Source organism: Lycium ferocissimum, chromosome 6, assembly GCF_029784015.1.
Source record: "Lycium ferocissimum isolate CSIRO_LF1 chromosome 6, AGI_CSIRO_Lferr_CH_V1, whole genome shotgun sequence".
NCBI lineage: Eukaryota > Viridiplantae > Streptophyta > Magnoliopsida > Solanales > Solanaceae > Lycium > Lycium ferocissimum.
Window position 1 is genome coordinate 56,228,072 of NC_081347.1, and position 17,110 is coordinate 56,245,181.

At 36.0% G+C, this 17,110-nt stretch overlaps 1 protein-coding gene across 2 annotated transcripts; it reads right to left on the reverse strand.

The window, feature by feature from the left end:
* Positions 1-1,738: 1,738 nt before the first annotated feature.
* On the reverse strand, positions 1,739-11,680 carry LOC132059856 (transcription factor BIM2-like). 2 transcript variants are annotated; one of them, XM_059452680.1, is made up of 8 exons: positions 11,516-11,680; positions 11,195-11,318; positions 10,868-10,958; positions 7,844-7,913; positions 7,650-7,745; positions 5,108-5,472; positions 2,150-2,279; positions 1,739-2,019 (listed from the first exon to the last, which is right to left on the reverse strand). In XM_059452680.1, exons 2-8 carry the CDS (start codon positions 11,289-11,291, stop codon positions 1,915-1,917), a joined length of 954 nt encoding a protein of 317 aa, XP_059308663.1. In that variant the 5' UTR covers positions 11,292-11,318; positions 11,516-11,680; the 3' UTR covers positions 1,739-1,914. The 2 variants fall into 2 exon arrangements, with proteins under 2 accessions (XP_059308663.1, XP_059308664.1); XM_059452681.1 differs by having other exon boundaries at positions 10,868-10,952; positions 11,516-11,678.
* Positions 11,681-17,110: the final 5,430 nt, after the last annotated feature.

Here is a 17,110-nt window from a genome sequence, read left to right on the forward strand (position 1 = left end):
TAGCAGTTTTTATGAGGGATCCTATTCTTGGTGAGATTGCAAGTCTTGAAGGGGGCCATAAGATTTTCAAGTTTTTAAGCTCAATTCAAGTGGAGGACTCTGAAGATGTAAAATTGGGTTATACTATCACCTTTAACTTTAAACCAAATTGGTTTAAAGTTAAAGGTGATAGTATAACCCAATTTTACATCTTCAGAGTCCTCCACTTGAATTGAGCTTAAAAACTTGAAAATCTTATGGCCCCCTTCAAGACTTGCAATCTCGGCAAGAATAAGATGCCTCATAAAAACTATCAACTAGAAGTCAGGAATATCTTTAATAATATCGTTTCGCTTCTCATAGACTGGTTGGTGGATTTTTGTGCTACTTTCAACAATTAACCATCGCTTTTTCATTAATCGTCTCCAGCTTCTATTTTAACTCTTGCAATTTTTCAACACACCATACCAACTGTTTTCCATCATCAATAATGTTGTTGATTTCATCCTCCTCTCCTAATTTCTCCAACTTTCTGTGCTTTTTTTTCCCGCTTTTTCTTTCCCCGTCCTTTTCGGCATCACTCCCAAGATGTGTGCAATTTCAATTAAATTAATTTGTGTGGAAGTACAATGATAATTGTTCATTTACACTAACTCATTGAAAATCAAACTAGTCTATATCAATAAAATAATCAACATTTTGAGTAAAGCATGGCTGACATATACTATTCTTTTTTAGATTATTTGATTTATAGTTATATAACTACATCATAAAGGTGCTTACTCCAACTGTCAATACCTAATCAGTCAGATAGCTAACTCAGCGCATTGGCCTACAAATAATGATCAATTCACCAAACTTTTTAAAATTCTATATACAACACATTAAAGGTACTTACTCCTTTCGCCTAAGCAATCTATCCCAACTGTTGTGAAAATTCTTAAAAAGGCAAAACTAAAAAATATGGCTTTTGTGGTACTTTATTTTGGAACGAGTTTTCTTCTTCATGTATTCCTCTCTCTTTCATCTCCAAGTAAGACTTTGTTGCTTATATTCCTTTAGAACTGTTATAAATAAATTTCGAGGTTTACTCTCGTATGGAATGAGACTTTCATGTTAAGTTTCATGTTCAGCTACTGTATAATACCATGGAAATCATCAGATTCATCACTTCACTTTTCATTTTTATCTATACTCTATTCCGTCTCCCTTAGTAATTTGCGTATTTTGCTGTTACAATTGATGCCATGCCAGCATATGCCCTTATATATCAATGCCGTGAAATTACGTTGTCTTTATATAATGTTGTGGAAATCAACTGTTGTAATGCATGGAATGTATACAGTCAAGATAAATCAAGCTCCATCCCTGCAAAGTAAAGGACAAATCAGTTAATTTTTTTCAAAAGAACTTATCAACATTAGTGTCTAGTTTGCGTACAACTTTTACCCTAAAAAGATAATCTTTGAAGTACCTTTAACTAACTAAGCAAACTTCCCATTGATATACTGTGATTATGCATGTTCATGTATCATCTATTATTAGGAGCAACTTTTAGTCTAATCTTATACTCTGTGCGTACAGCTAGCCTTATTGGTATGCATGGCGAAGTCCAATTGAAAGAGCTATATAGTATATGTAAAAGCATGCGCTTCCAGATATTAATTATTAACCACTAACAAATCAAAATATCGCGGTGTTAAAGTAGACACAAGCAAGACGATATCACACGCGAAAGAAAAAGAAAACAAATTGAAAAAAAAAAAAAAAACATTAAATTGAAGGGGGGAAAAAACGGAGTAATAAAAAAGATGCATTTCTATGAACATAACTCGGGGATGATAGAAACGAATGGGATATACATATAAACGTTCTATTGCATAAGGTAACACAAAACTAAGTTAATTGGATCGGTATGCCATGCTATTGGTATATCTATATCTTCATCCTCTTTTGAGCTTGCTCCAATTCTTCATCATTGCTTGCTTCCCGGAAATGATCCATATGTTGATTACCAGCGGGTGGAGGATTCTCATTATCCTAGAGTTAAAATGCAAATGAATTGGTAAGTTTACAACGGGAAGACTAAACATTCTCGTGTTTATATGTTGTGCATTGTCTCGAACATAATTTGACTGCTTGTTTGAAACAAGTTGGAAAAGATTCATACCTTCACGACGGATGTCCCTGAGGTTATTCCTTGGTTTGCCCGCTTCCCAAAATTAATCTGCACTGAGATAGTAGCCTCTGAAAGATCAAGACCGGCACTCTGCAGCGCTTGTGTCAACGAATTTAGTAACCTGATTAGACCAAATCAATGACCAGTGATCAGTAGAAATATCATATTGACATCAAGACAAGCTAATCTAGAGATATGACAAGTCTCGTAACAACTCTAGATGAAACATTGATAATAGTTAACTGACTATAGCTGCTCCACATGCATATGAAAATTGAAATGCAAAGTAAAGGAATAGTAAAGGTACTTGGTGGGTATATGATGGTGGGAGGCAACAGGTATCCAGTGGAATAGTCGAGAACTTTCATATAAAATAGAGAAAAGACATCATTTAACCCTTGAACTTGGCACGAAAACTCAGTTTAGCAACTAAACTTAACTTGTATTTATTTACCCCCCTTAACAACTTTCATCCCAATTATTTACCACCCTGAGAGCTGACGTGGCAAAAAAAAAAAGTAAAAAAAAAATTAAGAGAGTGAAAAGGTGGGCCCGCTGATATATATAGATATATATTATTATATAATTTAAAATAAACTAAAAATAATATATAATTAAAAAATAATTAATTATTTTTTCTCTCCACCCCACCCCACCCCACCCCACAACCCCGCCCCCACCACCATCTTCTTCACCCTTCCTTTTTTATTTTTCTCTTTCTTCTTCTTTCTCCTCATCCTACCATAACCACCCATAACAACAACACCCACATCTTTAACTCCACACTCACACCCACCACCACCACCATCACCCCACCAAATTTCATCCCATTCCTTCTCAAAATCATCCATAATCATTATTTCATAATTTTATTTTTGAAAGAAAACAAAAATCAAAATCAAGAAACCAAAAAATGGTAAGAAAAGAATGATGAGAATATAGAGAGAAAGAGGAATTGGTGGTGGGGGCGGGGCTGTGGAGTGGGGTGGGGGTTGTGAAGATGACGAAATGGTGGGGGAGGGGCTGTGGCGTGGTGGGGGAGGGGCGGGGCTGTGGCTGCGGGGTGGGGGGGAGGGGCTGTGGCGTGGTGGGGGAGGGGCGGGGCTGTGGCTGCGGGGTGGGGGTTGTGAAGATGGTGGGGGAGGGGCTGTGGGGGCGGGGCTGTGGCTGCGGGGTGAGGGGTTGTGAAGAAGAAGATGGTGGTGGTTATGGAATAATGATTATGGAAGAAATGGAAAACAAAAATCAAAATCAAGAAACCAAAAAATGATAATAATAATAATAATAATAATAATAATAATAATAATAATAATAGCCAACAATAACAACCAAAATAATCAATTTGGACGAATTTGAAAAAAAATGGGATGAAATTTGGTGGGGTGATGGTGGGTGTTGTTCTTGTGGGTGTTATTCTTATGGGTGTTTATGGTAGGATGAGGAGAAAGAAGAAGGAAGAGAAAAATAAAAAATGAAGGGTTGGTAATTTTTTAGTATTGATTATTTTGCTTGGCGGCGGCGGCAGGGCAGCGGTGGCGGAGGTGTGGCGGCAGCGGGGCGGGGGGGTGGTGTTGAGGAGAAAGAAGAAGAAAGAGAGAAGGAGGAAAGAAGAAGAAAGAGAAAAAATAATAAAAGAAAAACAAAAAATGAAGGGTTAGTCATTTTTGACATGGCAACGACGTGGCAATGATGTGGCAATGACGTGGCGCGAGTGTAATGCACCTCCCATTGTGAGAGTGGTATTATTTTCTTAGGGTGGTAAATAATTGGGATGAAAGTTGTTAAGGGGGGTAAATAAATACAAGTTAAGTTTAGTTGCTAAACTGAGTTTTCGTGCCAAGTTCAAGGGTTAAATGATGTCTTTTCTCTATAAAATATATAGTATATACATATATAAATTTATACACACACTTGGTGCTCAATGATTCTCCACTGCAGCTTTACTAGGTTCATTTCTCAAGTATCCACCGTACTTTAGGCGATATGCTAAACTCAAAATATGCCATAATTTGAAATGCCATTGAGCATATGAAACATAAGGAAGGAAGGAGAGAGAAAACAACTTATTGAATTGGTTGAAGTTAAGATGCAGCCTGAAACGCATCTGTTCAGAGCTGAAAAGGAACACTATGATGTAACCAGTAAGGTCCCAAACACTCAAGTATTTGCATCCCAGGATAGGGTAACTTGCTTATGTAAGTCTAAATTTTGACAATGACAAAGTAATCTAACTACTGACTATATTATTTATGTGCCAAGAACTCACGAGAACTAAAGGAATAAGATGAGGCACAAAGACTCCATTAAGAAACAAACCGAAAGGAAACAAGCATACAAGGAAGGCGGCTATCTCCATAAGGAAGGAGATGTCAGGAAGAATTGAAGAACTACAAAAAAGAAACAGGAGAACCTCCAGAATGCTGATAGAAAAGTCCATATAAGGAAAGACTCAATCCTACAAGATCAGTCAAGTCCAAAAGAAGGGGTCTGGATCAGCTCCAGTAAATAACCCTCCAGTAATCTTCAATAGCCTCTTTGATTTATGCCATGTGTCCACTCAAAATCCAAAGGCCATTGCATCTCTCTTCTTTCTTCAATTTTCAGAAGGCTACAGTTCAACCCCTCAACCCCCCACCGCCCCTCTTCCCCCGGGGTACTTTCAGCCTAGTGGTTTGCGCACTAGCAAAACAAGTTCGTAAAAATCGCAGACGAGTGATCAGAGCTGGACAAGATTAATACAATGAAAAGATATCCACAAGAAACTGAAGATATTGACATGCTTTTTCATCTAAAGGGGATGCTACAAATGAACACCATCCAGAGCATGTACCACATAAAAGAAACAAGAAACAGAGATTGCCAATAATAGAAGATAATCAAAAATGAGGAAATAAGATATGGATAGACCACATTTAAAGTCCCAACTTTAAAAGTAATATAATTACTCACCCCTGCGAGTATGGACTTGAAATGTTGATTGTGCCTCCATCTATTGCCAGATCCTCCGGATGATTCAGAGCATCAATTGTATTGGGATATTGATCAGACACTGGTCTAGGTTGAGTCTCAGAGAAGGCACCATTATTTGGCACAGGCGTTGGCACACCGGCCTGAATAGGAACGGGTGTTGTGATTGACTTGTTACCTAGTTCCTGCTGTTGATCCATTGGATTCTGCTGATTCGGTTGCATTGTAGAAGTAACAGTTGCGGGATTCTCATCAAAGCTTCCCAGGTATGTTGATTCTGGGCCAGTACCATTCTTCAAGACATGTGGTTGTGCTGGTAAACTTTGCATGCGCCAATGACTATTTCTCTGGACCATTCAAAAAAGAACTTTTATCTTACGAACAAAAACAGCGTCCTCATGAACATGTTTAGTCATACAACTGGTACTACTTGGAACAATATGAGACACAAGTTTAGGAGTTAATAACATAGCCTAAGTTGCACCTATGGACTTTTCATTGCCCAAATCACATTTATCAGAAAAATCATTGCCAAAACTGTACCTGTGGACTTGAACACTTCAGAGAAGGGAAGAAAATGGAACAATAGGGGACCTCTTAAAATCTTACAGGAGTAAAGACACAATAACAATAAACAATTAAGCCAAAACTAGACTATGGAAAGAGATACGGTTGGGAAGGAACACAATTCATGGAGTTAAATCCCTTGATTTGTATTGCACTGCTGTAAATACTGAGGTACAGCTGCCAAAAGGAGGACCAGCAATTGACGGAATATATGGTCTATAAGAAATTTTCAAGACTTGAAGGCAAAGGGTGGCTCAAATATTTGGAGAAACAAAAAGCATCAAGGAGTTAGCCCAAGAACCAGACAAATTATGGTGGAAAGCAAAGGAGGGTGACAGATTACAGCGGGATGTTGTTAAATTGGCAGATGTTTTTGGAAGGAAAGATTATGGAGAAATAGATAAACAACTACAGGCGCTTTGAAGGAAAGAAACCTGCAGATTTTTGTTTGAAATATAGGTGTATAGAGTCACTTAATTTTTGTTGTAGAATGAATGACGTATATGACTTTGACAGCATTGGAGATGCAAGACATTATGCACATGTAACTGCAGCACCAAAACATTGTACAGTTTTTGAGTATTCAGTTATTGCTTTTTACTTCATTAAATTTACTTACTTTATTAGAAAAAAGGCCAATAATCAGGTTCATATGAACAATTTACTCTAGTGTAAATCCAGAAAATCAGGAGCAATTAGCAGTGTAAAGATACACAAAAACAATGGAACCACAAAATGAAAGCACAACATGGACTGATCTACCAGTATAATGTGAAATACGTGCACATCAATGTTCATCTGAGGGTGGTGCGTTTGTTTTTGTGCATGCACATATATGTGTGTGTGTGTGTGTGTGTGTGTGTGTGTGTGTGAGAGAGAGAGAGAGAGAGAGAGAGAGCGTGTGTGTGTGTATTAGGAAGAAATGTTAATTGATATGGACACTGGTGACAAGAGATCACAGATTTCAGTGTTTCTTACCATCTGCTTTTCTTTCCCCATTTTGGCCCCACTCAAGAATGATGTGCAGTGTCGGTGCAAAAAATGCGGCATTCCAATGAAAAAGAGTAAGGTAAGATGTGTCTTTTATTAGTACGGCAACATCAGTCACTGTGCATTATTCAGTAAGTTTATGGTGTTTAGTATATTAGATTAGCTAGCAATATAAGTAGGACTTTCCACATTAGTCTCCATTTTGTAAATCGATTATCAACGAAACTGCATCTTACCATATAGAGGGTGTTTAGCTAAGCTTATAAGCTGGTCAAACTGGCTTACAAGCTTAGCTTATTTACGCGTTTGGTAAATACCAAAGTGCTTAAAAGCAAGTGCTTTGAAGCCAAAAGTCATAAGCTAGTCATCCCCAACTTATGGCTTTTCAGCTTACAAGCATTTTTAGTTTGACCAAGCATTCTACTATTTTATCCATAACACTTTTTCTATTTCCAAAATATCATTCCCAAAACAAAACTCCTAACTTCCTTCCTTTTCACTCTGTATCCGTTGTTCCTCCTTTTTTTTTTTTTCTCTTTTTTTTTTTTTTTTTTTTTTTTTTTTTTTTTGAGGTAAAGGTAAGTTCTTGTTCCTCCTTTTCTTTACACGGAAACTTTTAAATTTATAATTTCTTTCAAAAAAATTATGGGTATTTTAACTAAAGAACAACATATCAGCATTTTATACCAAACACATCTTATTAACAGTTCAGCACTCCTATCCAAACACGTACCTGCTTATTTATAAAATTAGTTTCGGCACTTAAAAATACTTTCCAGCACTGTAAGCTTATCATCTATTTATAAGGTAATCCAAACGGGCTCATAATAACCTGACGCATGAGTGTTCTCAGTAAGAAGAATCAATCTTCTTACAGCTGATAGATAGAAAATGCAACTCAAAGTTCACAACCAAAAACCTTTAATTAGAAAATTCATACGGCGTAAAACTAGGTAGCGTAATTTACCCATGGCATAAGCTTTGTAGGCTCTGAGCTCCAAGGCTGATATGATCCTTCATACTTCTGTACCTTCTCCTGTAAATACTGTACGTACTGAATTACCTGCACACAAACATCAACTATCACCAAGAGATCAAAACTTCCAAGAAATGAACAAATAAAGCAAAAGGAAAAACCAGTTTTTGACTAATAGAATGTACCTCCAACAAAAATGATGCAGTGTCTCGCTTTTGATCGGGATTGGGTATCAGATCTCTCAATATCTGAAATCTAGATTACCAATCAGCTTTAGAAAAATGCAAAATTTACTCAAGCATATTAGATAGATTTGACCGCATAATCTTCAAATTCCTTAGATCAATATATATCCAGTAAACGTGTCACTTATAATTCACATTGAGTAAGAAAACAAATCCCATGCCCAACCAAACACCCCCCCCCCCCACAACCCAAAGCACCCGACCAAGAAAAGTGTTTAATTTGAAGACTTCAATGGACTAATTATAAGGCATGCTTTAAGAGTTTTTTCTTCAAATTCAAAAGATACTCCATTTTCATGAGTGCCTTGACCGGTTATTTAAGAAATTTACTTCTTCAAGAATAGAGTTAGTAACTTGATATCAGCAAGTAATTGTTGGCACCGTTGTTATTATTCCTGGAGGAATAAGAAAATTAATATTCTGTAAGTATTTTCTATATAATTAATGGAGCTTATCAGTTACCAGAATTTTCTGTACCTTCTTCAGATGCTTTTTACAGTCATTAGTACCACAATGTAGCTCTCAAACCATCTAGCTTCATCACTAAAACCTTAGAACTTTCCCACAAGTACCATAAATACCATTGAAGCCTAAAGCACATGTTTTCTTCTTTAAACTAGGTTCTTTTATACTTCTACTTTGACAGTATGATCTATCCCTAAAGATTTTGTCAGCTCCTTTCAGACATTGTACAGAACTTATTTAAGACCCAAATATGCTATTTCAATAGGGAAAATTGTAGGATAGTTTGATAGTGTGACTAGATATTTTTGCCTATCCTCCTATTTGGGAAAAGTTGAAACTTAGGTAATTGCTTCTTAACATATGTATAAAAAGAAACTTAGGTAATTGCTTCTTAACATATGTATAAAAAGAACATACGTATTTCATTTAGTTTAGCCCATTCTTTCAGTTTTTTACTAGCGGCTTTAACTATAACCTCAGCTCTAATTGTTGATCTGAGCAAGACACGCATTCTCTCTCTCTCTCTCTCTCTCACACACACACACACACTCAAACACACTAAAACACGGATTAGCCTGAAGCTTTACTCAGATTTCATATGTCATTTCTATAGATCGAGTCTAACATCTTATTTGATGCACCCTATACAATTCGTAGATAGACACCCAAAAACTTTAACATGTCGTTGAAATTCAATCCAGCTACTTTACATATCAACTAAACCCCAAAAGTATCTTACTGTTATATGTCATCACTTTCGTTTTAAACGACTTTAGTTTAGTAAATTATTTGGCACTCTTAAGACCTCAACATGTTTATCCTTTAAAGAAAGGAATTAAAAGATGATAAGTAACTAATAACAAAAAAGATGAAAAGTAAACCAACAAAATGCCTATGATTAGGAAAGATTATGAATGTGTTTGGTATGATAGAAACCATTTCCACGGGAAATATCCTTCATGAAAAATATTATGTTTTTCGTTGATTGGTTGATGAGTGGAAAATATTTTCCGAAAAGTATATAGTCCCTCCGCTTCAATTTAAGTGTCTTACTTTCCTTTTTAGTCTATTTCTAAAAGAATGCTTTATATTTGGTAATCTCTAATTCCAACATTCAACATAGCGTGTTTAGAACCATAACATCCAAAGGACATTTTGCTAGTGGGAGGCAGTAGGTACTCCGTGGAATTAGTCGAGGTGCGTGGAAGCTTGCCCGGACACCACGGTTATCAAAAATAAAGAAAGAGAGACATCATAGAAGCTTTAATCCACACAACAGATATGGGTATCCACAAAATTGGGAGGGTTGCAAATTTACTGTCAGTTGAAACAAAGGAGAGCAGCGCTCTCCAGAACTGAATCACTTTAGTGAGTTAGGAGTGTGGAACAGCATTTGAAGAATAAGCATTCATTTGGAGATGAGAGAAACTTTAGAACTTCGTATAAAACATCGACAAACTAGCCTTTAGAAACAAGTATATTTTGAACTATGCAAATATTCAGACATAAAAGTGAATCAACTCATGAAGATGATGAAAGCATTATGGTGACAGCTAGAAAGGATAATATGTGCAATCCTTCCTCCAATAAATACCCGTTTATTTCCTTTGGTTGCCCCCTTCCACCATAACAAAACAATTTTACTCATTTCTAAATTGATCAAGGCATAGTCAGCTATCTTAATTCGGCACAACTTTCCTGTTGGCCATCCACCCGCAAAAGCCAAATCACATTTATCATCAGAAGCTCAATGGGAAAATGGCCACACTGTCTAACTTCCCAATTTATCAAGAACCAAAAAGCTTATATTTTTTTGTTATTTTATCTCTGAGTAACTAAAATACTAGACTGCTTATTAATCTTCGAAGTTAGAGCCTGAAGTAATTTTCTTAAGCCTCCAAACACTTATTTAAGTATAATTTCTTTTTCAAACTCAACCAGCAACTCCTCTTGGCTGAAAATAATTGACCTAATCAATCAATCTACACCTCAATCCCACAATCTTCTATAATCATTCTACTGCGTTCACACCCATTTCATCCCAAATCAAAATTCCACGAAATAAACTTTAAGCAATGTATTGCTGAAATCAGCTTGTGCTTATCTCACTAGACCTGTCAATGTCCAGCTGGTTGCAAGATCTGTTACATAATCACTTCACATTTACACTGTTGTTTTTTCCATGTATCACGGCCAGTAGCGGAACCAGAATTTTCACTAAGGGGATTCAAAATATAAAGAATAAACATTCGAAAAGAGGACTCGACACCTACTATATATACATAAAAATAATTTTGACCAATTTTTCGATGAACCCCCTTCTGGTATCCTAGCTCCGCCCATGATCACGTTCATCTTATATAGTAACTTCACTCAACAAACTACAATTTCTCTCTAAATGAAGACCTAAATATCTCACAAACTCACCTCTAGTGTACAAGTAGGAAAAGCCAAAACTTCAATTAACCGAAAAATGAAAAACATAATTTACGGACAAACCTCTCATTGATCTTGCTCCTCCGACGCTGCTCAGTCACTGAATGCTTAGACCTTATTGCACTAGCCTTATCATTATTCTTCCCATCTGTTTCTTCCACAATAACAAAAACAAAATTCAGGATACTGCATTTTACACCTCAAAATTCAGCTCAACTTATATCCTTAACAAATAAATTCTATATTTCCACTACAAAAAAAAACAAAAACAAATTCAGGATTTTGCATTTTGCACCTCAAAATTCAGTTTCAACTTATATACTTAAAAAAAATAAAAAAAAATCTATCTTTCAACTAAAAAAATTATGAGAAAAAATAAAAGTTACATACCTTTGGTATTACTACTAGAAGGTGTGGCATCTTTCTTCATACCAATCTCATCTTCCTCTTCTTCTTCCTCTTCTTGATGACCCTTCACTGATTTCATTTTGTTTTCCACTATTTATCAAAATATCTGCACAAAATGATAAAAATAATAACTTTGCAATACAAACATAGCTATACCAAGTAACACAGATTTATACAGTACAAAAAAACTACCCCTCAATCCCAACTAGTTAAAATCTAACTATATCAATCAGTTACAGAGATCTATACAATAATATAAGGGGGGGAAATAAAGGTACATATTAAATAGAAAAGAAAGATTACCTTTTTTTCTTGGAAAAATTGAGTTATTGTTAGAAATTGTGATTTGGGTCTGTGAGATTTGGGATAGTAGTAGTTACTAGTGTTGGGTTCTTGATTGTGGGGATGAGTCTTTTTTCTTTTGTTAACTTTTGTCAATTGTGTAATTATTGTGGGTGGCTTTAACTAAATTGTTGTCATGACATGTGATTTATTTTAATTTAATTCATATGTATTTGATGGTTCACGACCTAAAAGGTGAGCAACTAGTGTGAAGAGGTCTTTTCTTTTTCTATCCTGTGTTCCGTACACGCATCGGACACTAATTCACTCCGCTTCACGTAGTATAAGTCTATTCTAAAAGCGGCTTATAATGCTAATTTTTTCAGTATTCGGGGGTTAACCAAACATTTTTATTTAAGAAAAGGAAGCTGTTTCGTGCCTCGATCCGCTGCACCGCATCTTTTGATGGTGTAAAATGCTCCTTTTTGTCTTTTTGTTCTTTTCAATTTTCTGTTCTTTTTTCCCCTTAATTTACTATACTACTCCAACTAATTAGCAGTCCAAAAGAAAAGAAAAAAAAAATGATCCCAACTTGAGCCCTTACGTTGTACCAACAAACTAGGAAGTTAGGAACTAAAAACAACGCAAAAAGAAACTTTTTTTTTTCCAATGAAAATGAGTGCACATAAAAATGAATTAATTTCTTTATCTTTATATTATTATTTTACGTGGAATAAATGTGTAATATGGAGTTGAACGTCAACCGCAGATGTCAACTGTCATTAGTTCAGTTGGGCATGTATAATGTGTTATTCGGCCAATTTTTAAAAGCTGGACATTGCATGTATTTCATGTGTGTGACGATTAGGCCGTGATTTCTACTTGAAAATAATTAATTACCCACGCCAACTGAACTAATACTCCATCCGGATCAAAAAAAGAGTCCACTTAGCCATTTACACATCCCTTAAGAAAATACTAACTCCTAGACAAAAATAAGTAATTTGACTAAATTACCCCTAATTAAATAGGCATTGGGATTTGATCATATAACACTTAATAGGGGCAAATATGAAAAAACAAGTTTAATTCTTTCTTGATTTGCTAAGTGGACTCTTTTTTTTATCCAAAAAAAAAAGGCTAAGTGGACTCTTTTTTTTTTATCCGGAGGGAGTATTAATCTTATCATATGTATTAACAAAAATTTTGTTAGAGTTTCCTAATCCTTGTAATCAACCAAACAACAATTCATCCAATATATAAGGAATATTCATAAACATCAATACTAATAAGAAAGTATCTCAAAAGCCCAAAAACGCTCGAGTATCGAAAACCACCTCCCACAAACTAGTCAAGGAACATGTAATATAAATTCGAATACAAGAGTCGAGGGACGCAACCCGATACAACTAAAAGAGAGAAGAAGTTTAGAGTAAAGGTGTCACGACGATTAGAATGTGGTTGGCACACTTCAAATGAAAAATAGTAAGTGTCTCGAACGAGATCAGAGAGGAACCATTGCGGTACTAGAGCTAGGGTTTGGACAAATAAAAACAACAACAAGGGTGAGCATAAAGCCTAACAAGATTATCGACCCGCCCCGCAATCATACCCCATAGAGCGAGTCGTAAAAATACAATACATGAAAGCAATAAATGGTATACATAAATAACCTTAAATAATGTACTGAAGCAATTGTCACGCCCCAAAATTCACCCTAGACGTGACCGGAATCCGACGTTCTGAACAACACCGGAAGAACCTAGAAGATGCACAATAACACTTAAACCCGCCAGGTTCAATAATCACCTCCAACAGTTTATAAAATAAATTGTTACAAGTCATGATGTAAGAATAAAATCAGCGGAAGTCTTTAATATTATAAAACTTAATCAAAACGTATCACATGCCCAAGAGTTAAACAACTCGACAACTACCCACAATCTGACAACTGTCTATGGAGCTTCTAAGATAATAAAGATCATGTCTAAAGACATCGGGACGCAACTCGAAACTAAAATACGAAAAGTAAGATAGAATGGTGCCCGAACAATCATGTGGGCTCACCGAATAGTCTCGAAACGACGATTTCTCTTAAGTCGTAGGCGTATCACGAACCTGCTCCCGATGATACCTAACATACCATCAAAAACAACAAATGGTATGCGAGTACCGGGTACTCGGACAGTGTCTAAGTAGGCAATAGTTAACAAAACAAGATATAATGAATAAAATCAATAAAATGATATCAATGAAAATAACAGTTCAAACCCAGGAATAAAGTAAGTCGCCCAACATTAAAGAGTCATCAGAGAATCCAACAACAGAGGATACATTAACTTAACTCCTACCATTTACCATGCCACGTATTTCACTTACGAATTCAATATCACCATAAGCCACTCACAGCAACAAAATATCAATCGGTCAATACTATTAAGAAGACACGGAGGCTAATCATCCTCTAAACTAGCACAGCAACAGATGCACCGGGCGACATACCTCGGAGGTCAATCTTCCTCTGGACTGACACAACAATAGATACTTCGGGCTAGGAAGCAACGGAGGTCAATCGTTCTCTGGACTGACACAGCAATACTCATATCGATACGTTAGGATCCATAACGGCTAATCGTCTTCTAGATTAGCACACGCCTTGCCCATATCAGCCCAAACACCAACAAAATACAAATCATGGCATATTACCGAATCATCAATCATGGCTTAGAGCCGAATCTCTCACTTCTCAAGTCATCATCTCGAAATAGGCATTTCAAGTCATAACCGATTTAGAATCTTATTCAAATCTCTTATTCAATTTCAAGTTCAAGAAACCCATTCAACAACAAAACAAGTTTAAGGTCCAACCTTTAGAAAAATAAGTTCAATCATCCAATAATAGGAAAACGAGTTTCACAAAGTAGTATAGTGCGTATAAGATTCGATGCGGGCTTGACCTACACACGTACGACCTTGTCTAAAAGAAATCATCTTTAATTCCAAAAGAACTTCCACCAAACAAGAGTTATAACTTATACAAACAATCAAGGAAGGATTCTCAAATACAATTTATGCTTTCACAATATAAACGTACTTCAAAAGTAGACATACTTCAAAAGACAATTTTTGAAATATAGACATACTTCAAGAATGATTTTTGGAGATCTAAACATACCTCAAATCTCAAACGTACTTCCCAAGATTCAATAATCACACTACAATGGTTTTAGATGAGAAAGATTAGAACTTTAATTTAATTCTACTCATATACCCCCTTTTATAGAAAAACTAGGGTTTTCATGTCTAGAACGTGTTCTTGAACACTTTCATGAATCACTAGCGGATTCTAATCTTGTATAACTTTCTACTTTAACCCAAACTTAACAATAAACTCAGAAAACTTAGAAGTCTTACCTTTTAGAAGAATTCTACACGCCTCTCTTCTTCCTCTTCTTGAATTTTCAAGAACCTAGGGTTTGGAGAGATGATTTAAGATCAAGAAGAGATGAACTTTGGTGTATGATTGATGGAGATTGAGTATAGACTCACCTTAGGGTTAGAGAGACTTCTTTAGTGTTCTTTTCCTCAGAAAAATAGGTTTAAAACGAAGTGGGAATGAATATAATGAAGTTAGGGCTTTAAAACGTCGTTTTCGGTGCGCGGCCGCGCAACTGGAGGCCCACTTTGCGCAGCGAAGGCAGTAACACTGCCTCTAGTGTGCGATCGCGCAGCACTTCGCGCAGACTGCGTAGCGTCTAGTAAAACGGGCATAACTACTAGCACAGAGCTCCGTTTGAGCTCCATAATATATGGTTGGAAAGGTATTCCAAAGACCTACAACTTTCAAGTTTTGAGATTTCTCAAATTCCTAACGCAAATACCCGAAAACTGGCCATAAGTACAGACTATCTCAGACTTAGACGAATTTAGAAGGCCTTAAAAACTTCACTCTTTGGTTTGACTTCAAAACGACCGTTTATCACCGGAATTCATCCCGAATGGATTCATATGGCTAAAATATCTACTTAATACTGGTTTTCATACATTCACACCTAACTCAAATTTATGGGATGTTGCAGCAATAGGTCAGATAGGTAACACATAGATACATGTCAATCGCACTATGCCAAATCATAGGCCCTCGGGAGTCAAGTTCCCTAGACCAATTATCCTAAACCATCTGCCCTCGGGAGTCAAGTTTCCTAGAACAATCATCCTGAACCATAGATCCTCGGGAGTCAAGTTTCCTAGACCAAACAATCAGATACCAACTAATATGTACAATATACAATACAAGTAATCATATCATTATCTAGTGTCATGAAAGACTAGTCAAGTAATGCATATAAGAATTTCAAATATTCCTAGAATGATATAACAGTAAATTCCTAAGATGTCATGCTCAATTTATATGAAATCATTCAAAAGTCATGGTGGAATGTCATAGAGTTCACGATATCCACTATTGAACACAATTGAAATGGTTTCACATAAGAAATAGCTCAAAGTCACAAGATTAGTCATAAAATAATATACATTATATAGTACGCGCTCGTCCCACAACGTACAAGGTGTTTGAAAATCAAATAATGCAATTTCTAAATCATGACATCAAAAAGCAAGGGTTCATGAAGTTTAAGTCTCACTTGCCAACAAGTGAGGGTTGCTCAGTTGGTAAAGCACCTCCACCTACGACCTATAGGTTCAGGATTCAAGTCATGCTGGAGGGAAAGTGTGGAAACACTACAAATCCTCCAAAATGGGGGGAAATTTAAAATGAAAAGAAAAAAACGCTTGTCTTATTACCGGCACAATATTAAACCTATCTTGAAATGCCAAAACACCTGCCAACGACCTCCAATGGCCCCAATCTGTTCAAAAACACAAATAACATGTCCAAATTAGTTTACGAAAGCTAGTCCATAATTTTAGGACACCTCGGGATCAAAGTCAACTCTTGCTCAACTCAACTCCACTCATCAGGTCAACGATCTAAAATCAATTGCATGGACGTGTTACCCATAAGATACGGAGTCCAATCAAATATTCAAAATTCAATCTTGATGACTATTAATGGATCAAATGTTAACTTTCCTAAATTTCAAGCTTGGGACTAAATCTCAACATTCTACACCTCAAATTCAAATATTTCTATCCAAAAATATTTAATATACATATTCAATGTATTAATATTCACGTCTCAAATAAATAATCAATGTGAGAACCTAAAGTGTCAACGTACTAACAGTAACCAACATCGAATTAGTAGCAGTTGATCCCAACGAAATCTCCAACACATAATTAATACCAAAGTTCTCAGTTCTCTAAATCCAATCTCATATCCATTTAACTAAGTTTCATCATTAGGCTAATCATTTGCTCGCAATCAATCATTTACAAGATATAATAATTTCATCATTCAGTGTAATTAAATACACAAGTTGGATAAAGAGTACGTATATGTATATACCTGATACACGATCCGACAATTGCTTCCGCAATAATGAAAATCTTAACCAAATTGAAAGCATTCCCCGAACGTCGGCTGCTTGCTCAACTAAATTCTTTTTTACTCTTTCTATTTAACCTATGTTCTTACATGTGGGCCTAGCTCCT

Bases quoted from the DNA above. Each gene is read 5' to 3' on its own strand.
- LOC132059856 (XM_059452680.1), bottom strand. From the start codon at position 11,291: ATGAAATCAGTGAAGGGTCATCAAGAAGAGGAAGAAGAAGAGGAAGAT. The intron at 5,473-7,649 runs GTAAATTACGCT...TGAATGGTCCAG, and splicing joins CTACAAAGCTTATGCCATGG to AGAAATAGTCATTGGCGCAT. The intron at 2,020-2,149 runs GTATGAATCTTT...TTTTAACTCTAG, and splicing joins CAGGGACATCCGTCGTGAAG to GATAATGAGAATCCTCCACC.